This window comes from Podarcis cretensis, assembly GCF_951804945.1.
Source record: "Podarcis cretensis genome assembly, chromosome: 13".
Classification (NCBI taxonomy): Eukaryota; Metazoa; Chordata; class Lepidosauria; order Squamata; family Lacertidae; genus Podarcis; species Podarcis cretensis.
The window spans coordinates 20,623,676-20,646,620 of NC_137182.1; the positions used below are offsets into that span (position 1 = coordinate 20,623,676).

Here is a 22,945-nt window from a genome sequence, read left to right on the forward strand (position 1 = left end):
AGATGGAGAGATGAAAATAGCGGGATCGCTCTCTGCCCGAATATGCCAGCAAATTCATGGCAATGTTATATAAAGTGACCCTACTGTGTGCACACTGCTTCATAGAATCATAAAATTGTAGGGTTGGAAGAAACACCAAGGGTCTTCTAGTCCAACCCCTGCAATGAGGGTGTGATGGCCTGGGACTTGGGCTCGGACTCGGAACCAGAGGAGTCACAGTCCACATCGGATCCTTTGCCTCAGGTGGCATCTGAACCAAGTCTGGGGCCTGATTCTGAAGACTCCCAGTCTGCACAGGTTCCCTTGCAACAAACACCAGCTGGGCTGAGTCAGGGGTCTGAGCCTGCCCTGGCTCCAGATGCGGGGATTACCTCGTTGCCTTCAGCTGGGCCATCACTTACAGCTGCTCCACTACCGGTTGGGTCAGGGGAGGCTGAGGTGGCCTCTGGGTCTAGTAAACCACTGACATCTCCCGAGCTGACTCAGGTCTGAGAGAAGGAGAGACCTGAGTACAGTGGTGCCTCGGGTTAAATACTTAATCCGTTCTTAACCTGAAACTGTTCTTAACCTGAAGCACCACTTTAGCTAATGGGGCCTCCTGCTGCTGCCGTGCCGCCGGAGCACGATTTCCGTTCTTATCCTGAAGCAAAGTTCTTAACCTGAAGCACTATTTCTGGGTTAACGGAGTCTGTAACCTGAAGCGTATGTAACTTGAAGCGTATGTAACCCGAGGTACCACTGTACTCACAGGAGGAGTGCTTGCCTTCGGGGGAAACAGGGAGGTGAGTTGCCGCGGGATCAGGACCGGCCGTTACCCTTGTCAGAGATAAAAGGCTGTTGGACCCAGCCCCAGGTTGCGGGAGCAACGTTGCTGTTTGCCAGAAGCTGGTTTGCTGCCTTGTATCTGGTTTGTATACCTGGTTTGCTGCCTTGTATCCTGCCTGCCTGACTCCTCGTGGGACCCCTGGATTTGGGACCGGACCTGGACCATGCTACCCCTGTTATCCCCGGGCCCAGCACAGCAGGGATCTCAGCTAAAGCATCCATGACAGATGGCCACCCAACCTCTGCTTAAAAACCTCCAAGGAAGGAGAGTTCGCAACCTCCCGAGGGAGCCCCTTCCACTGTTGAACATCTCTTACTGTCATCTAAAGGGCTTTGGGGAACGGGTTCCATTTACCCTGTGGAAAAACAGGATAGCAGTTTATCCAATGCTTGTTGGATGGAATGTGTGCTGTCTTTCACACTTACCATTTTTTGACACCAGGTGGTGCCCTGACGCCTTAGTTCGGGGCAGGAGGCCCTGCAACTTCCACCTTCAGCAGTGCCGCTCCATGGCATTCCTATGCTCCCTTTCCATCTTACAGGGATGGAGCATCAAAGGGGTGTGGGGCCCACAAAAGCCAATCATGCATAGTGGTTTCATTCCCCATTGGGTGTGTGCACGGCACATGCATTCAGCATCTTTGCTACAATCCTTTTCTTTCTTGGGCTGACTGATGCTGGTCGGTACATGTGGCTAGAAAAAACAGCCGCGTGCAATTTTCCGTTTGTCCCCTGATTTCTAGGCACGGCTACAGGCAATTTCCCCTGGGCCTGCTGATTCCCCTGGGGAAACCTGCTCTTTACAGTTGCATCAGAGCAAACGTCAATTTGCAGAAAGCCTGGTTGGTGTTTGCTCCGATTCGGCGGTAAAAAGCTGGTTTTCCCTGGGGGAAGGCGGGAGGACAAGCAGAGGTGTGTGGATCGGCCCCTAGTTGTGCCATTGATCTGCCTCACAAGGGACGCGGGTGGCACTGTGGTCTAAACCACTGAGCCTCTTGGGCTTGCCGATCGGAAGGTCAGCAGTTCGAATCTTCGTGACAGGGTGAGCTCCCATTGCTCTGTCCCAGCTCCTGCCAACCTAGCAGTTTGAAAGCATGCCAGTGCAAGTAGATAAATAGGTACGGCTCAGGTGGGAAGGTAAACGGCGTTTCCGTGCGCTCTGGTTTCTGTCACGGTGTTCCATTGCACCAGAAGCGGTTTAGTCCTGATGGCCACATGTCCCAGAAAGCTGTCTGTGGACAAACCTGCTCCCTCGGCCTGAAAGCAAGATGAGCACCGCAACCCCATAGTCACCTTTGACTGGATTTAACTGCCCAGGTGTCCTTTACCTTTTAACTTTACCTCACAGGCTTTTTGTGAGGTTAAAATGGCAAAAGGGAGAAAACCACATATGCCGCTGCCTTGAGGCCCGTGGAGTGAAGCTGGGGTAGAAATTGAATAACTAATATACCCCCCCTCCCACTCCTATTCACGAGGCCGTCGTCTACACATGGGCTGTCCCCTGTGCATGTGCAAAGGGCTGCCTCAAACGCACAGACCACAGCCGAACTGCAAAAGTGAATATGGCTCACATTTTAAAATTGGATGGAAGATAGGAAAAACACAACCCAACGGGTATTTCCGCAGTGCACTTAAAAGCCAGCACAGAATCAGTTGTAAAAAGCGTTGTAGAATACAAAAGTTTCTGACAGAAGAAGAGGAGGCAGAGAACATACAGTGCAACATTCCTCTGATTAAAATTGGGACATCCTGTTCAACAACAATAACAACGATTTTACTATTTATTCTCCACCCATTTGACTGGCTTTCCCTAGCCACTCTAGGCAGCTTCCAACATATATTAAACCATAATAAAACATTAAACATTTTAAGAACATCCCTAGACAGAGCTGCCTTCAGACGACTCAGGGGCTGGATAACTCTATATCCTCCCAACGTGTCTCGGATCAAAATAGGGACATCCTAAGGAAAAGCGGGGCATTCTGGGATCAAATGAGAAACCGGGGTGGCTTCTGTAAAATAGGTACACTTTGGAGTGGCTGAGAGAAGGGGCTTGAGAGGCCTGCCTGAGATTTCAGGAGGGAATTTCAAAACTGCAGAGCCGCTATGAAGAAGGCTGGCAGGTTCCAGGGACCTTCTCAAAGGACCAGAGATCAAGCCTCCCTTGCCACCCCGATGCCGATCTAGGGACAGTGTTTCTCATGGGTGCAAACAGGCCTTCAGATTACCTGTCGCTACCTAGGCTTTTAAGCCCCTGCTCACACCTTCACGGGATCAGGTTTCCAGAGGACATTCCAGGCTGTTGCACAATTATATTTATTATATCATATTATATATTTTTATGTACTGTATTTCATACTGTTGAACATTTCTCTGATGAAAATAAGGATTTCCTGTATAACAACAACAACAACAACAACAACACCCCACCCATCTGACTGGGTTGCCCCAGGAATTCCATTTAAAATGCTTTCGCACTGCAGTAGAGTTAATTGAACGATGCTCAAGGGTGCTGCACTGCATTTTCCCATTTTTTAAAAAAATGCTTCATGGGTGGATTTAGGAATGTAGCTAACTTTCCTTTCGCAAATGCCCTGGAGAAAGGAAAACAGGCTCCACGCTAAATTACAAGGAAATGCAAAGCTGCCTAGGCATGCCTCAGGGTGAAGCAACAGGTTGTATTTTTAAAGGTGAGGTTCGGCCCCTGCTTTTAATACTCAGCCTTGGAAGATGTGGAACAATATTAAGGAAAGAACCAAGTGCCTCTGCTTTCATCTCCGTGTGTGTGTGTGTGTTATAAGTACTCCCCCCTCAGGAGGCACAGTTAATAAAAGACTCACAAGGAACGTTAAACTTCCTTAAGGGTTTGCATGTTGTGTTTGCGAAATAAGACACCTTCTGCTTGGTGACACAGACCCCCACACTAAAGGTAAAGGTAAAGGGACGCCTGACTGTTAAGTCCAGTCGCGGACGACTCTGGGGTTGCAGCGCTCATCTTGCTTTACTGGCCAAGGGATCTGGCGTTTGTCCGCAGACAACTTCCGGGTCATGTGGCCAGCAGGACTAAGCCGCTTCTCGCCAACCAGAGCAGCGCACGGAAACACTGTTTACCTTCCCACTGGAGCAGTACCTATTTATCTACTTGCACTTTGATGTGCTTTCGAACTGCTAGGTTGGCAGGAGCAGGGACCGAACAACGGGAGCTCACCTGTCCCGGGGATTTGAACCGCCAACCTTATCGGCAAGCCTTAGGCTCTGTGGTTTAGACCACAGCGCCACATGCATCCCTTAAAGGTAAAGGGACCCCTGACACTCTAGTTTTCTGCAATTATGTTCTTATCGTCAGGGGGAAAGAAACAATGGGGATGGAATGCTTGCTTAAATGTCCAAGCTGGGCACCACAATGCGTCCTATCAGGGGACAGTTTCCGGAGAAGTGTTGCACAAACAGGGAGCCCCATTCATGAAGAAAACAGGAAACGGCGGTGGGGGGGGCGTGCGTTGGGAACGGGGAGGGTAGAGAGAACAATCCCAGATAAATAAACGCCAAGGGAAGCTGTCTGGGGCAAGGTGGACAGAGGAGACAGCGAGGGGGAAACAGAACAAATTAAACACCTGCTTTTAGGATCTCAGCTGGGAATATAGTGCAGCTGTAATGCAAAACATCAGGACAGGTTCCAGCAAAGATGGAGGAGGGAGAGAGAGCCTATATTTTGAAAGGAGGAAGTCCGAAGCAGCTCACAAATGTGTTTTATATTGCACACAAATGTGTTTACAGTGGTACCTCCGGTTAAGAACTTAATTCGTTTTGGAGGTCCGTTCTTAACCTGAAACTGTTCTTAACCTGAGGTACCACTTTAGCTAATGGGGCCTCCCGCTGCCGCCGTGCGATTTCTGTTCTTATCCTGAAGCAAAGTTCTTAACCCAAGGAACCATTTCTGGGTTAGCAGAGTCTGTAACCTGAAGCGTCTGTAACCCGAGGTACTACTGTACAGAAACGGGGTGGGGTGTCTTCCAGATGTCACTGAATTATTACGACTTCTGTTATTCCTTCCCACTGGCCATGCTAGGAGTTGGGAATCTGACAACGTCTGCAGGGCCACTGGTTCCCCAACGCTGCTTTAGATGGTAATGCAGGCTGTTTTATTTGCCACCACAATGTGGTAAGCCAGCCTCGTTGCATTTGAGGACCACCTTCGCCCTTCACCTGAGTGGTGACCTGGACTTCTGCCCTGCAATTCCTGGCCTGATAACACCACTTGAGAGAAGGACAAGAGATGGCAACCAAGCCTTTTGAGTTCTCCAGATGTGGTTTTAGGTCTAATGCAGGGAATTCCGAGCACCCTTCAAGTGTTGGTGCTGATCTTTAAAGCCCTAAAAGGCCTCGGCCCAGTATACCTGAAGGAGCGTCTCCACCTTCATCGTCCAGCCCGGACACTAAGGTCCAGCTCCGAGGGCCTTCTGGCGGTTCCCTCCCTGAGAGAAGTGAAGTTACAGGGAACCAGGCAGAGGGCCTTCTTGTTAGTGGCTCCCTCCCTGTGGAATGCTCTCCCACCAGATGTCAAGGAAATAAAAAACTATCTGACTTTTAGAAGATATCTGAAGGCAGCCCTGTTTAGGGTAGCTTTTAAAGTTTGATGTTTTATCTTGTTTTTAATATTCTGTTGGGAGCCGCCCAGAGTGGTTGGTGAAACCCAGCCAGATGGGCGGGGTATAAATATATTCTTCTTCTTCTTCTTCTTCTTCTTCTTCTTCTTCTTCTTCTTCTTCTTCTTCTTCTATGTATTCTTGCATTGCAGTGGGTTGGACTAGATGACCCTTGGGGTCCCTTCGAACTCTACAATTCTATGATTCGATGGGCCTTCCAATGTAATAGTACTTTGAGTGTAATATCTTCCATTCCTGTCTCCCTGCCATCCGACAGTCACATGCAATGTTAATGCAAACGCACATGTCATCTGCATGCTGTGCTCATGTGCATCTCTGATTAACCCTTTCCTACCATCTCTCCACAATCCTATTTGCCCCCGGGGACTTTTGTGCTGGCCTTTTAAATGCCTGACCAGTCGAGATGTTTGCAAACATTCCAAGACTTCTTAGTCGGCAGCTAAGCCAATACCTAGGGAGAGCTCAGGTCCACATGCTGAAGACAGCACTCTGACAAGCTGTGAGAGTTTTGAAGACGACAGCCTGTGCTTTAAAGTTTTTGTTTATACTTTTCAAGTTTATACATTTCATTAGTTTTACAATCAATTTAACATTTCTAAGTTTGACTTCCTTCCCCCTCTTTCTGTGGTCCTTTAAATGTATTTTTAAAATATCTTCTGCATATCCAAATTCGTTTAATTTGCTCATTGAATTATCCACTTTAAATATATACTCTTATGAAACTGCAGGTTGTTACAATAACCCTGCCAATGTTTTTATCTGTTTGCAATTTATCTGTAAATATTCAACAAGCCATTTCCATTCTTTTATGTAAAAAGTTTGTTATCTTTTTATAACATCTTGATTTCTTATTCTTCCGGGAAGTTTTGCCATTTCTGCATATTCCGTAACTTTTTGTATCCATTCTTCCTTTGCTGGGACTTCGGCTTCTTTCCATTTTGGGGCAAGTAACATTCTTGCTGCTGTAGTAGCATACATAAATAAATTTCTATACAATTTAGGTAGCTCTGTCCCTATAATTCCCCAAAGAAATGCTTCTGTTTGTTTTTTTAAAAGTTATTTTTAACTCTTTCTCTGCACGTTTAAGAGTTTTGTGCTGTAACTAGACACATCATGAATCTTCCCCAGTAAGTGCACTAGATTTTCCGAAGCTGGTTTAAACTTTGCAAATGGACAATGAAATCAAATTTGTTGTTGAAACCCTAGATGAGCTCCATTGGTGGAGCATGAGCCTCTTAGAAGCATAGAATTGTAGAGCAGGAAGGGACCCTGAGGATCATCTAGTCCAACCCCTGCAATGCAGGAATCAAACCCGCAACTTTGGCATTATTTGGCATTATAGCTCTAGCCAACTGAGCTATCCAGGCTCTTAATCTCACGGTCAAGGGTTCAAGCCCCATGTTGAGTTAAAGATTCTTGCATTGAAGCGGGTATGACCTGTGGTCCCTTCCAATCAGTGCCGGATTTATGTATAAGCTAAAAACAAGCTATAGCTTAGGGCCCCACTCTCTTGGGGCCCCCCAAAAAATGAAAGGGGGAAAAAAACCTGGATGTACATTTCCAAAATATAGTATAAAAAACAAATAAAATAAAACCTACATACAGCAACAGTGTTTTGTGTTGGGTAGGCTCCTATTTGTTATGTGCAAATGGCTTTAGATACCTATGAGGTCTATAAATTACCATATAGCATATATTCAACACAAAAAAACCAGCGACAATTTGTTGTTGACAAAGGACAGCTGGACGTATAAAGGGCCCCATTATCTTCAGTAGCTTAGGGCCTCAGCAAACCTAAATCTGGCCCTGCTTAAGGTAAAGGTAAAGGTACCCCTGCCCGTACGGGCCAGTCTTGACAGACTCTGGGGTTGTGCGCCCATCTCACTCAAGAGGCCAGGGGCCAGCGCTGTCCGGAGACACTTCCGGGTCACGTGGCCAGCGTGACATCGCTGCTCTGGCGAGCCAGAGCCGCACACGGAAACGCCGTTTACCTTCCCGCTGGTAAGCGGTCCCTATTTATCTACTTGCACCCGGAGGTGCTTTCGAACTGCTAGGTTGGCAGGCGCTGGGACCGAGCAGTGGGAGCGCACCCCGCCGCAGGGATTCGAACCGCCGACCTTTCGATCGGCAAGCCCTAGGCGCTGAGGCTTTAACCCACAGCGCCACCTGCGTCCCTGCTTAAAAGGTAAAGGTAAAGGTACCCCTGCCCGTACGGGCCAGTCTTGACAGACTCTGGGGTTGTGCGCCCATCTCACTTAAGAGGCCAGGGGCCAGCGCTGTCCGGAGACACTTCCGGGTCACGTGGCCAGCGTGACATCGCTGCTCTGGCCAGAGCCAGAGCCGCACACGGAAACGCCGTTTACCTTCCCGCTGGTAAGCGGTCCCTATTTATCTACTTGCACCCAGGGGTGCTTTCGAACTGCTAGGTTGGCAGGCGCTGGGACCGAGCAGCGGGAGCGCACCCCGCCGCAGGGATTCGAACCGCCGATCTTTCGATCGGCAAGTCCTAGGTGCTGAGGCTTTAACCCACAGCGCCACCTGCGTCCCGCGCCCCTGCTTACAACGCTACAATTCTATGATTCTTTGAGGATGAAAAGCTTGCCTTATGCTCCCTTTCCTCCCGTTAGCAGTAAAAACCATAATTATAATAATGTAGCATGTTCCTGAGCGTCCACAGCTCTTTATCTCAGTAAGCCTTACAACAAACCTATAAGGTAGGCTAATATTGCCCGCATATTACAGATGGGATGGTTTTAACTTTAGAGATTAGTGGCTTGCCTGAGGCTACCCAACAATGAGCATGAAATCGGTACATAACTGCCTATCCATAGCTGGGATTGCTGTTTCCTTTCACTAACAACACAGCCTTTCTGTGGGGTCTTCCGATGAAGCATTCTGTGTGACTGGAAAAGCTTTCACATTCCTTTGCTCGATCCTGATGATTCGCACGCAGTGCAGGTGGAAAAAAGCTTTACCTAAACTGGGGGGAAAGAGAATATAGATATTCCTGCGTGGTCATGGAGAAAATCTGAGTCCTGAACAGTCGCGTAGCTCTCAAAGTATGAAAGAAGCACCAGGACGCGACAGAGCCAATTCACATGCAAAGCATGGATAGTTTGGGGCCCCAGGCCAATTATCTTCCAAAACATTATTTCAGAAAGTCGCTCTCCCCCTCCTCCTCTGAGCCCCACGCCAGAGCCCAGATCTGGATTAGCCTTCCACCCACAGCCTTTGAAAGAAAAAAGGGCAAGCCACAAAATTAACATAACATTTAGTTTGGCCCATTGTTCACCACTTGGGGGGTCGTCCTCCCCAAAAAGGCTCGGCCTCCATTAAAGAGGCAGAAGGCTGATCTGAAATTCTGGACTGAGATCTCTCTCTCTCCCCCCCCCCCATTATCCTGATCAAATCCTTCTCCGCTCTCGCATTTGTGGCACACATTCACCAGTTGTTTAATTTCTTCCGGTGACAATATCATTTTAAGATCTCCCTCATGTGTCAATCTACTCATGGGTGCCATTTTGCAAGCTCCATGCCTACTGAGAAACGGCGGCGGCGGCAAAATACATAAAACCCCTCAAAGCTCGTAACCTTTTCTAAGAAACCAGAGGCTTTTCTTTTCAGGATATTGGGATTAGAGATATCTGAAAAATATAAAAACTTATTTACATGTGTGACCACAGCAGCTCGTATGATATTTGCCCCCCAAAATGGAAAGAAGACAATGTCTCGACCAAAGAAGAATGGCAGCAAAAACTATTGGAATATGCAGAAATGGCGAAACTTGCTGGAAGACTAAGAAATCAAGAAGATTCAAGACTCTTTTAATTTAGAGTGGAAATTGTTTACTGGGTATTAAAAAAATTATTGTCAACAGATACAATCATTAGCAGGGTTAACGCAAAGACGCAAAGACACACAGTGAGAAAATAGTAATCTTGAATGTATGGGATAATAATTAGGCTTAATGTAGGAGATGCAGCTAAGATATTATGAACATAAGCAACTGCAGAAAGGGGAGGGGAGGGATGTCAAAATGGGGTACTGGAATTTGAAGTGAAATTATATCTTTTTCTTTGATGTAAAATGACATACACACACACACACACTCCGCAAAGCTCAGCACTTTAGGAACAAGAAGAACGTATGCACTGGAAATGAATGAAGTTGGTACCCAAACGACTTCATCTTTGGATGGATTCATCTTTGCATATACTGGTTTACAGAAAAGGCAGCCAATCTGAGATGCTTTGGGGCTACCACGTTCAGAGGTGATATGGGGGCGGGAGAGAATATACGTGGTTTGCAGGATTCCCAGAAGCACTTCCGCTTGGTAATTGTGAGAAATAGGAGACTAAAGGAGCTGAACCGTGTGTCTGGCCCAGTAGAACTTTGGAGAAGTTGCTCAGCGGTAGAACATCTGCTTCCCTGGCGGTTCTAAGTAGGATCGGGGAAAAGTCCTTTTCTGAAACCCTGGAGAACTGCTGCTGATCAGTGCAGACAGATAGACTCAATATGGGCAGGACTCGAACCCATCACTTCAAATTACAAGAAAGTCAATTCTGACTAAACACCGGGAAGAACTTTCTGACAGTAAGAGCTGAGTAGAACAGAGAAGTGGTGGGCTCTCCTTCCTTGGTATTTTAAGCGGAGGTTGGGTGGCCATCTGTTATGGATGCTTTAGCTGAGATTCTTCCATTGCATGGGGTTGGTCTAGATGACCCTCGGGGTCCCTTCCAACTCTCCAGTTCTATGATTCTATGAATATAAGGCCGCTTTCAGTATTCGTAAAGGTAAAGGGACCCCTGACCATTAGGGTCCAGTCATGGCCGACTCTGGGGTTGCAGCGCTCATCTCGCTTTATTGGCCGAGGGAGCCAGCGTACAGCTTCCGGGTCATGTGGCCAGCATGACTAAGTTGCTTCTAGTGAACCAGAGCAGCGCATGGAAACGCCGTTTACCTTCCCGCCGGAGTGGTACCTATTTATCTACTTGCACTTTGATGTGCTTTTGAACTGCTAGGTTGGCAGGAGCAGGGACTGAGCAACGGGAGCTCACCCCATCATGGGGATTCGAACCGCCGACCTTCTGCTCAGCAAGCCCTAGGCTCTGTGGTTTAACCCACAGCGCCATCCGCGTCACTTCCAGTATTCTTACCATTGTTTTATATTCTTAATCCCTTGGGAATTTCTCTCCTGTAACACCAAGTGGAATTTCTGCTAAACAAGATCTTCGATCAGGATCCTCGGGTCAGAAGGAGACTTTTGTTAAATAGGAGAATTGCCTGTCAGATTGGCCCAAGTTTGGGCTTCATTTTGTCTCCATAGAGCTATGTCGAGCACACGGTAGCTGCTTGAAAATCATAGGTGTATCAATTTCCCAGTCTGGGTTTGTGTGCAGTTTTCCGACACACAGTTTCCCCATCCCTTCATACTTGATGATCGGGAGACTCTGCAATCTAAGCTCTGAACCGTTCAGAAAACTCGCTGGAGTCCAGGCAGCCAAAAAAAGAAGAAAAAAGTTTTATTTTATTTCACTTTTTTTTTTGTCCAAGTGGCTGGAGAAATGTCTGGCAGATCTATACAAACCATGACAACCCACTCATAGTCCGAGCCTTGCCAGTTTTTCTTTCCTTGAAAGAAGCAAGCAAGAAAAGCTTGGGTGAGGGTAAACAGAGTTTGTAGATGCTGCAACCGCAGCTCCCCCCTCCCTCAAATTCCTCTCTCTCTCTCTCTCTCTCTCTCTGCACAGACAAATTGGCATGAATGAATCTTCAAACACCCCACTCAACACCCCTACACACCCCTGGCCCCTCCCACTCCCTTGCCATTGGCCGGCTGGTTTCTAAGAAGGAATTTAAAAAGGAGGCCTTGGTTTTGCATCGCTTAGGCTCCAAGAGGACAAGAAGACAGAAAGGCATCTCTTCCACAGCCTTCCCCACTGTTGCCTGGCCTGAACATGCAGACGTCTCAGGCTCTCTGCTCTTTCTGCATCTTCTTCCAAGTCTTCCTCCCTTCGGGCCGAGGCTGGCAAGTGCTTAAAAACGATGCCACGGAAATCGTGCCCGACTTCCCGGAGAATACCGAGCCGCCGGCCGAGCAACCGTACGTCCAGAGTGACAACAACACCATGAACAACCGGGCGCAGCAAGGAGAGAGGCACCTGCAAGTTGCCCTGGGCAGGACGGGTAAGGAAAACAATATATATACAGAGAGAGAGAGGGAGAAAGCAACCTCTTTTAGCTCTCAGGTGTGTGGGTATCTCTAGCTGGCTGTTGTAGCAGAGCAAGCAGGTACCGTTTGCTGCAGGTTAGTGCACACATTTGATGCTGTTCCATGGATAAGGGAAAACCTGTGGACACACAGATGTGGTCGGACTCCAACTCCCATCATTCCCAGTGGTCCAGGATGATAGCAGTTGGAGTCCATCAGGATCTGGAAGCCAACAGGTGCCATCATCCCTGGTTTTCATTTTTATAGAGTTGGAAGGGACCCCAAAGCCATCTAAGTCCACCCCTCTGCAATGCAGGTAACTTTTGCCCAATGCAGGGTTCAAACCCACAACCCTGAGATCAAGAGTCTCATGCTCTTACCAGCTGAGCTATCTGTGAGCTTTGCCTCGCAGGAGCTCTCCAGGGTCTCTAGGTGAAGGCAGAGGTATTTCCCATGAGCTGGGATCAGAGGAGGAACAGCAGAAGGTGCCCTCTTTGGAGTCAGACCATTGGCTCAGCATTGTTCCCATGGACCAGTAGCAGCTGTCCAGGGATGCTGGGAATCGCACTCAGGAGGAAAGCAATTGCTCTGCTTCTAAGCAACCGACCTTTCCCTTGCAACCTGAGATCCTTTCCCTGGAGGAGCTGGGAATTGAACCTGGAGTGCTTGGCATGCAGAGCCTGTGTTTTCTCCCCTGAGCTATGGTCCCACCCCACCACAGGTGCTAAAGATTTAGTGATTGGGCTCCTGAAATGACTTTTCAGGAATTACATTGATTTACCCTACGAAAGGCAGCATTGTGCAGTCTTTGCAGGTGGTCTCCCGCCCAGGCACTGGTCAGACACAGATCTGTACAGAATCATAGAAGAGTTAGAAGGTACATCTAGTCCAACCCTCTGTAATGCAAGAATCTTTCGCCCAACGTGGGTTTCAAACCCAGGACCCTGAGATTAAGAGTCTCATGCTCTGCCAACTGAGCTATCTGCTTGCCTTCATGAAGGCTGTAGCACAACCTGCCTTCAGACCATTCCTTGGGACTAGGACAGCCCCACGTGGTCTCCCAGGACTAGATCCTGACCCGCTTTGTTTCAGGAAGGTCCCTGCAACACAACGTGCCTTCAAAACCACACCTTCTGCCTCTTGTAATCTGCCTGGCTTGTTGCACACAGCCAAGAACTGTCCCCTAGCAAAGGAGCTCTGTGTAACATGAAAGCTTTCACACTTCGTGGGCCAATAATTTTTTACAGCCATTTGGTCCCCCAGTAGCCATTTTCATCCGTGAGACATAAAAGTGGCTTTTGTTTCGACCAGATTTTGTTAAACATAGAACCTATTCAGCCAGAATGTTTGTTGGCATTGCAAGCATGTCTCCTTTGCTTCCTGTCCTGCAAGATCAATGATTAGATCGTAACAGGAACGCTTGCCAAAGGACATGTGTGAAAATGCTCTTAAGAAGGTAGCAATTTGTCCTGAAATATGACCCATGAACACTGCGGAGTATTGCAGGATGGGATCTTCAATTAGGGCTCTATTTACAGGTTTTGCAATGAGACAGTATGATGTTCTGACCTCTAGGGGTGGAGGAGAAATTGGCTTCAATTTGCATTTAAAGGCGAACCTACTTAATTCACATTCTCTAAAACAAGATGCGAAATATAGGAACTTTAAAAAAAAATTGCACTGCTCTGAATTTTGCAGTGCTGCTCTTCAGCTAAGTAATATGTGCAAAAGGGCACATACTAGGGTAAATGTCCATTTTTGTAAGTGCAAAAAAGGACAATTTTTAAAAGATAAATGTGCATAGAAAGTCATATGTTGGTGAAAATAAGATACAAAAAATGCATTATATTAGGGAAAACTGATTTTGCAAAAAAAAAAAAAAAAGCATTAGAAGATATTTGCACTAAAATGCTGATGAATTTTCATGAGAAAAAAAATTGCAAACTGATGTGGAGATCTGGAGACTGGAAAAACCGAAACCAGCCTATTTCCCAGTCCTTACGAACTACATCACAGTGCTCTTTGTAATGTCTCGTGCCAAACTAGAAGGCTGCTCCCCACAAACTGGCTAGAAAGGCAGGCTGGGTGGGAAGGGCTGACTGACTGAGCTACTTCGCCTGAAAAACAGATCTGTTCATGGATGAGCACCTAGCCTGTGCCTTGCCATGACAGGGTGAGAGAAGGGGGTCTTACTCATAAAGTAATTCCGACTCATACAGTTTGCAGATGGGGAAAACAAAACTACTGTTTGTTTCCCCTTTATTTTGGTCCCATTATAAAATATGAGAGCGAGAACTGATGCAAACAAAGCCTTTTGGGTGCACCCTAGATGTAACTCATTCCATTTTGAGGTTGCTGATGTATGAAAGTTCCTGTTTTCTCAAGCACCTGGAAATGTACCTGGAAATGGGGATTTGATCTGGAATAGCTCAGCCTGTAGACCATGAGACTCTTAATCTCAGGGCGGTGGGATTGAGCCCCTTCTAAAAACATCTCTCTCTCTCTCTCTCTTTGTGTGTGTGTGTGTGTGTGTGTGTGTGTGTGTGTGTGTGAATGTGTGAATCCTAACTTCGATATCCTTACAAAAATCCTACTGCACAGGGTTGTATCCAACTAGGAGCAAACCCGTTGCAATTAATGAACCGAAGTGAGCCATGTCCTTTAATGGGCTTACTCTGAGTAGTACCAGTATTGGCAGCAACCCACAGGATCCTGTCCTCCCCTCAATCACAAGAGGACAAGGGTTAGAATCACAGAATTGCAAGGAGCCCTGGGGAGCAAGGTCTGAGCCATAGAACAGAACCATATACTTGGTTAGGCTTTGCATGACAAGTTTGTAGCTACATGGAGGTGCAGAAGCCTTGTTCTCTTTTTCACTTGTGTGTGCAGAGGAGGGGGTTCCCTGTCAGGGCTGCAGCTGGGGAGGGAAGGCTCTAACCTCCTCTTCCCCACGCCCTGTGGTCCTGATGAAAACCCTGCCCACCCCACAATGCCAATTGCTAAATTAAAAAATAAAATAAAAATACAAGCAGGTGCCGTTGCTATTCGTGCAATGAAAGTGACTTCTCGCTTGGCCCGGAGCGTGCGGCTGCTTCGAGGCGTAAGTGACAGCCCTGTGGGATCTTGTCACCAAAAACCGCATGAGAAGTTGGCACACTCGCAAGCTCCTTCTCATGATCTGTCTCGGATTATCAGCCCACTTCCTGCTTCTGTCCGCATGGGGGAAGCTCATACTTTGCTTAGGAAACAGTCACCTTCCTGAAATTGGGCTGAGCAAGCAATTCTAGAATGTTCTTCCTTTGGGTCATAACCATACCTGTTCCTCTCCGTTATCAGAACAGCTCCCCTTTTAGAAACAAATCTTTTGTGTAGCCTATCTGCATATCACTCCTTGCTGATTGTTGTTGTTGTTGTTAAAGGGATTGTGGGCTGCTTTGGATCTTTCACAGCCCCGACGCCTTCACATTCCCATTGAATGATCTCCTTCCTCTCTCTTTTTTTTTTTTTGGCAAGTTACATCAAAGTTTTTGGCTGAGTCCAATTTATGGATGGGCATTGTGCTGTCCTATTACTCAGAGACCTGCAAAAATGCAAGCCAGAGACTGCCTCCTGAGACCCCACATTTTCCAAATTAGCTGGAGGGCCAGTCTAAGGTTGAACAATCTATGGGGCTCTCTTGACGAAGAGAATCTAAGTACATAAGAAGAGCCCCACTGGATCAGGCCAAAGAAGGTCTCCACCCCCATCGTTCAGCCCAGACACTGAGATCCAGCACCGAGGGCCTTCTGGCGGTTCCCTCATTGCGAGAAGTGAGGTTACAGGGAACCAGACAGAGGGCCTTCTCGGTGGTGGCGCCCACCCTCTGGAACGCCCTCCCTTCAGATGTGAAGAAAATAAGTAGCTATCTTATCTTTAAAAGACATCTGAAGGCAGCCCTGTTTAGGGAAGTTTTTAATATTTAATGCTGTATTGTTTTTAATACTCTATTGGAAGCCGCCCAGAGTGGCTGGGGAGACTCAGCCAGATGGGCGGGGTATAAATAATAAATTATTATTATTATTAAAGATGATGTGGTGCTGATGATGATAATACCCTGCCTATCTGGCTGAGTTTCCCCAACAATGGCTTCCAGCAAAATATTAAAATACAATAATTCATCAAATATTAAAAGCTTCCCTAAACAGGGCTGCCTTCAGATGTCTTCTAAAAGTCAGATAGCTGTTTATTTCTTTGACATCTGGTAGGAAGGTGCCACTACCGAGAAGGCCCTCTGCCTGGTTCCCTAGGCAGCTTCCTGTTCTCACAGGGGCCAGCCAAATAACTATAGGAAACCCACAAGCAGGTCCTGAGTGTGACAGCACTCTCCCCAGTAACTAGTATTCAGAAGCACACCACTTACAATGTTGGAAAATCATCGCTAGTAGCCATTCATAGCCTTCTCCTCCAGGGATTTGTCTAAACTCCATTTACAGCCATCCAAGTTTCACTCCGTTCTGCTCTGGAGAACGGGGGTACATATTCTACAAGCAAGGAATATGAATCCACAACCTTCACTCACAGTCACCAAGGTCTCTGTGACTCCTCAGAGATTTCCTGATCAAAAAGGAAAGTCTTGGAGATGTCTAACCATGCCAAAGTGGCCAGCTTCAAGGAAGGGCCCTGTCCTTTTAAATTCCTGCTGGCTAAGAAGCAGGAGCCGACAGACATCCAGCAAAACTATTCCGCTACTAAAGTTCCCTGTTGACATTTGGTCATAGTTGGAGCAACACCTGCTTCCCCCCAGGAGCTCTCCAAGGTCCTGTAGAATCTGCCTAAGGCCTAGTTCTGACATAGCAGGTGAGGAGATCGTAAACCTGTTTCTGGGTTGTACCACTTCAGCCTTCCGGTGGGTTTAATAAAATGTATATATTGCTAATTGCAAGAAGTGGGGGGAAAACTCCAAGTGGTTTACAGTTAGTCTGTAGCGTGTTCCATGTAAACTCTCACTACTTCCCCCACTCCACATATTTTTTATGTATTAAGGCTTTTTTAAATGAAAGAGCGTTCAGCCATTGAGCGCCCTCCATTGGTCTGAAGTGGAACAGCTCAGTGGTACAGCTGTTCTTTTTCTGAACTTGGAATAGGCTAACTGATGCCCTGTCAGGTGAGCTCACCGACTGGCCAGAACTTTAGTGGTGCGTGGAAATCTCTACTTGACTCCTGCCAAATAGCAAATCAGATAGAATCCACTGACGACTTTGACGGCTGGTTTTGTGCTCATTCAGAGCATCTAGTGCCGTCTGGACGGGTGTGGAATATTTTCAGGATCGAAGCCTGCATTTCCTTCTGGGGGAAGTGGTGAGTGCGGCATACTGGTGGTAGGTGGGACAAAATACAAAAGTGTGCAGGCCCAAAGATCCTAGTAGTTGGTGGGGCTACTGAGGGGAAACAATAAGTTTGATTACCCTCCTCCCAAGGTGAGGGGAAGCGACCTAGCTGAGCCTGACAGGGCAGCTAACTCTATAGTATTAACCCCTTCATGCAGTAATTCGACTATTCCGCAAAAAACAACCCATCCTTCTTTCTCTCTTAGAACCACTGGAGTTCAGCTGCCGGGAAACATACTCGACCCGCTACATCACTGACGGTCTGTGCCGCAGCATCAAGCCGCTAAGGGAGCTAGTCTGTTCTGGCCAGTGCCTCCCCTCCCACCTCCTCCCCAACTCCATCGGCAAGGGGAAATGGTGGCGGCAGAACGGTTTGGATTACCGCTGCATCCCGGCGCACAGCCACTCCCAGCGCATCCAGCTGGCCTGCCCCGACGAGGAGCTGCGGACTATCAAGATCAGAGCCGTCACCGCTTGCAAGTGCAAGCGCTACACCCGCTACCACAACCGCTCCCAGCTCAAGGATTTCAGCAAAGAGGCTGCCCGGCCCCAGAAGAACAAAAAGCCACGTCTCTCCAGGGCCAGGGGCAGTAAGGCCAACCAGCCGGAGCTGGAGAACTCCTACTAAGCGGAGGGGCCTTTGGCGAGGCCCAGCCCAGATTTTTGTTTTCTGCATGGCCCACCCTCTCTTTTCATTGTTGTTGATGGCGACTGGATAAACATGGAATGGAGTGAGTGGTGTCGAGGGGTCTCCATGGCCGCTGCCCCGGTTGGAGGTTCAGAGCTCATGCAGCCCAAAAGCTATCCGACTCTTCTCAAGGTGGTCAGACGAGAGAGGTGAAGGGTGGGGTGGGGGGAATGGACAGAGCGAAACTGAGCTGGAGGAGGCCTGAGAGATGAGTCGCTCAGAGGGTCCGCAAGGGGTGGTGTGATTCGAAAGGCCAAAGCGAGTGAGCAGGGCCCACTTGTTCCGCTGCCTCCCTTTCCTTGCCCTGACTCTGTTTGACAAAGGACTGCCGCCTCTCTGCGAAAGCAAACATCAGTTTAGAACCAGGTGACATCTCTCCAGGTGTGTGCTCAGCTGCACGCCTTCTCTGCTATCCTTGCTTCTTCACATGTCGCACATTAATGCGTCGCTTCTTGCTGTGCCGTGGCATTGCCTGAACTATGCGCTAACCTCTTGGTCAGCGGGACGTATTTGCTTCCTGTCCTGTGATCTGTTGGGTTGCCCTTCCATTCACCAGGAGAAATGGGACACTTAAAAAATTAAAAATGAAATCACGCCTTATTGTACAGTGCCAAATGCACACACGTCTTTGCAGACAGCTCACTTTGCAGGGGCAAGCTAGACCAGGAAACCCGAAAGAATGGGGGGGGGGAGATTTTAAAACCATGCAGTATTGTACAGAGTCTGACTTGTATATAAATATAGGGTGCTCGAAGGCTGAATGTGGCTTGCTATTTTAGGGTCAAAAAGTATATACCGTGCAGCAGCCTTTTACTAGTATTCTGGGAGTCCCAATTTTTTTTAAAAAAGGGAAAGGCAAAATAAGTTTCTAGTCCTCAAAGTAGCAGAAAAAAATATTTCTTTTAGGGCTGGGGGTGTTTTTTAGGAACACAAGGGCAATTCAGAGGGGACCCAGATTCATTTGCTCCAGTGGATTCAATCTGTTTGTGGAAATAGGTTTCTAAACGTGGACCAGATATGCTAGCTGTGCAGAAGTTAGAAGTCTGCACCATGGAGTTACTCCTTTCATTTGTGATGTGTTCATCAAGAGGTGCGTCAACCTTGGCACACGTGGAGCCACCCTGGTGTTCCCTTGTTTGTCTTGAGCATTTGTTGATTCTTAGGATGCCGTTGATCTGGTGCAACTCAGTATAATGTGGCTTGTCGGTTTAGGCATTTGCCACTTCCCGCCCCCTTCCTAGCCTTTGATCTGGATTAGAACTGGAATGTTGTTTCTACAATGCCAACACACAGCTGATGCTTAAAAGCTGTTCTCTGCAACAATGAGGGTTAGAAACCTCCTTTTAAAACACCGAGGAAGACCGTTTCTCTGCTGCTGCAGCAGCAACAATAATAATAACCAAGGATAAAGAATTTCCATTGCACTTGATAAAAACCTTTTGTGCAGGAAGTCATAGATATCCCCATTTTGCTCCAGCGAGGCTTGCAGTCCGAGCCTATGGGTGCAAGTCTCACTGCAGTCAAATGGGGCTTCCTCCATATGTGTTAGTTTTGCGTCCGTTACAATCCTATCCATGCCTTCTCAGAAGTAATTCCCACTGATTTCAGCAAGGCTTAGGGATGATTCCCACTTAACTTTCCTCTGCTCTTTCCAGGCACGGTCCATACTTTAATGCTCCGTGTCTGAGCACCTTTGTTGTTTGTTTCGCTCCAGAGATTTTCCTCAAAAACCAGCTCTTTAAAGCTGAATCGGAGCAAATGGCAATCTGCAGAAAACCCAACTTGACATTTGCTCCGACTGAGCGCCAAAAAGCGGGTTTTTGCAAGGAAAGCTCCAGGGCAAACACACACATACACACACACACACACAGACAAAATGTTCAGATCAGAGTTTAAACCACAGACATGTGCCTGGAAAGAGAAGGAGGAAAAGTTAAAAGATGACCCCTGAGTCCTAAGTAAGTGGGTATATTTAGAGACACTGACTTGCCAGAAGGCACCCAATAGACTTATGGCCAAGCTAGGATTTGAAGCCCAAGAAAGACCAATATTCTGTCCACTGGAGACCTACGTAGTTCTAGATGCCTCATGGCTGATCCAGAGAACTTTGAACGTGTTGCCAATTCTGCCGTCACTGAAACAGGAATTAAAGTAATTTTCCGTTTCTGAAACGAGCAGCACCCAGGCCTCAAGCCTCCTTGGAGTTCATTCCCTCGACTTGGACACCTTCCCCCCTAAGTCCAGATGTGCGAGTCTCGGTTATTTGGCAGTGGGAAACATGTGCTGCACATGAGCTCAGCTGCGCTTGGTTTAGTGCTCCCTTCCCATTCTTTTAGCATCCTCCAGGCATCAATATCTGGATAGCCCATACGGAATCGGCAGCCCTTCCAGATGTTGCTGGACTCCAAATCTGCTTTAAACAAGACAAAATTCAGCACCTGGGCATGTCCCTTCCCCCAGTTGTTCCTGCTTCGTCAACTTGTAAGATATATGTGTGTGTGTGTGGCCTTTAGGATTTGTTTCCACTGGTGGACTTGGCAACGGAAAAACAGCATTTCCCAAGATTAAAATGGCATATTTATTATTTCCCTGTAAAAAGTATTTATGCGACGACTTTCTTTCTTCTCTGCTCTTCATCATGTAGCAACCGGGCAATCCTGCTCCTGAGATATTTAGCTCGATGTTTCAGAGTTATACAGATATATTCCTAAAAAGTATTAAATGAATAAAGTCATGTCCATGGAAAATAATGACTGGTGTTTTTTGTTTTTTTTAATGTGCAGTGCAGGGGTTGTTAACCTGAGGGCCATGTGGCTCCTTTAGCCATCTGGAGGCTACATAGCTGCGGTGGGCGGGGTCAGAGGCAAAAGTGGGTGGAGCCACAGATATGAATTTTACACCCTCTCTATCCTCTGCCCAGACAACGAAGAGGCGTTATCGGAGCTCAAGGACTGTCAAGGGGCTGACAGGACAAGCAGGTCACTCACAGGCCAAAGAGGCTAACATGCAGTTACCGTAGCTTCGAGGCTAACATGCAGTTACCGTAGCTTTGAGGCTAACATGCAGTTACCGTAGCTTCTTTATTAAAGCTCGTAAATAATAATAATAATACAGTGGTACCTCAGATTACATACGCTTCAGGTTACAGCCTCCGCTAACCCAGAAATAGTGCTTCAGGTTAAGAACTTTGCTTCAGGATGAGAACAGCAATCGTGCTCCGGCGGTGCGGCGGCAGCAGGAGGCCCCATTAGCTAAAGTGGTGCTTCAGGTTAAGAACAGTCTCAGGTTAAGTACGGACCTCCGGAATGAATTAAGTACTTAACCTGAGGTACCACTGTAATAATAATAGTAATAATAAATTTTATTTATACCCCGCCCTCCGCAGCCAAGACCGTGCTCAGGGCTGCTAACACCAGATATAAAAACAATTGATTGAAATACAACTTAAAAACAAGATTAAAATACAACATTAAAATGCAGCCTCATTTCAGTAGGAACTCAAATCAAAAACTTTTTTGGGGATTGTCAGGGAACTGCCATCAGGGCCGGAGGGAGAGAGCGGGCTCCGGAGGGGTCCCAGAGAGCGTCCCGGGATGGGGAGAGGCAGCCCATCTTCTGGGGAAGAGAATCAGCGTAGCACCAGTGGAGAAGGGGGGCAGATGGGGGAATCGGCGAGGCGGTCCCATGACTCCTTGTCAGGGACCAGCGGGGAGAGTAAGGGTCCTCCGCTGCCTACACCCTCCTTGCGCAGAAGGCCTCCGCGCAGGGAGGAGACTAGGCGTCAAAGAGCTACTTTGCTGGAATAAGTTCAAGAAACGCCCACTGACGGATTCTGCCAGCAATTGAGACAGCCACGGATGAGTGGCTGTCCGGGCAGAAAAGGTTCACTCAGGCAACCCAGCCAGGCATTGCACCGGTTTACGCACGAGCAACCCCTAGAACCATTACAGGGATGAAAACGCCTCTCCTTTGCTCTCTAGCCCTCTGAGTCAGGACTTCGCCCCTGTAATCTTCCGCTATGGCAGAAACCTCCTTTCTGTGCCTGTCTGGCCTGTTCCTCAGCAACATCCTTTGCATTCTGGGAGTCAGGGGGCTGGAGAGGCTGTGCTGTTGGTGGCGCAGGAGAGCTCTGTGGCAATTATGCTTTAATTATGCAGAAGTTTCCCCAAGTCGTTTGGCCCTTTTTAAACAGTTCTCTTTTCCCCCTCCTAGAAAAGACTGCGCAAAAGTCGTGGTTTAAAAGTTTAAAATAACACATTGCTTTACTTGGTATACTGGAACATATTTACATGAATTTATATACGAGGCTGACTAATATTTGCAGAACTGATTCTGAGGCACATAGCAGCATAAAACAACATATGCTGCTCTCACAGTTTAAAGTCCCTCTCAAAAGCTGCAGGGTCTGGCTCCCCTCTGTCGGAGTCAGCATGCAAACTGGAAACCTCATCTCTCTGTCCTGTGCTGGGCCCACCTGCCTCTCCGTGATCCCTCGCACTTCCTGCTACTCGTACCTCCCCGCAGGTCCCCCGCTCTGAAGTGTGGCTGGTATTTCACCACCAGGATCCGGGATCTAAATCATCATCTTCTGCGCCCTCCCTGGGGGCTCTTGGGCAGGCAACTCCTACCACCCTTCCTAATCCTGCCAGTTCCTGACAAGGACACCATCCAGAGAGGCAAAAAAACCCCAAAACAAACAACCCCCCCCCACATACAAGGAGCCTATGATGTAAGACTTTTGAAGGGGGTAGTGCGACTCCTACAATACGTTGGTGATCAATATACACAGAATAACAAATTATCTATTCTTTATCAACCTTCTGAGAAAAATACAAAACATTAAACAAAGCCACAGAGACTTGAGAACTACCCAACCGAAGATGAACTTATAATGTCTGGTTTCAATAGGTTTTTCAAATGCGTAACTCAGTCTTTTAGATAAGTTCATGAAGATACCAACAAAAGGTAATTTTGGAGTTATTCACAATACCGAGAGATGCTAGTGGAGTTGTAGATAGGTGTTAATGAAGTTGTAGATGACAGGGTGCCAGCGTTTTGCACCTGTTTTGCCCTGGCAGTCCAAGTAATCAAGAGGCCGCTGTTTGCCCCCGATGGGGCCCTTTTATTGGGGTTTGCAGGTAGCACACTCCCAAGATAGTATTCCAGGCTTCTCCAGTGGTCTAATCCC

At 47.6% G+C, this 22,945-nt stretch overlaps 1 protein-coding gene and 1 long non-coding RNA gene across 2 annotated transcripts; one reads left to right on the forward strand and one right to left on the reverse strand.

The window, feature by feature from the left end:
* The first annotated feature begins 11,013 nt into the window (after positions 1–11,013).
* On the forward strand, positions 11,014–20,498 carry SOST (sclerostin). Its single transcript, XM_079950110.1, has 2 exons — positions 11,014–11,678; positions 17,276–20,498. The coding sequence occupies exons 1-2, from the start codon at positions 11,450–11,452 to the stop codon at positions 17,695–17,697; spliced, it is 651 nt and encodes a 216-aa protein (XP_079806236.1). The 5' UTR covers positions 11,014–11,449; the 3' UTR covers positions 17,698–20,498.
* On the reverse strand, positions 20,322–22,907 carry LOC307201177. The gene is made up of 2 exons (XR_013832615.1): positions 22,748–22,907; positions 20,322–20,464 (listed from the first exon to the last, which is right to left on the reverse strand). It is a non-coding gene; the product is annotated as an uncharacterized lncRNA (long non-coding RNA).
* Positions 22,908–22,945: the final 38 nt, after the last annotated feature.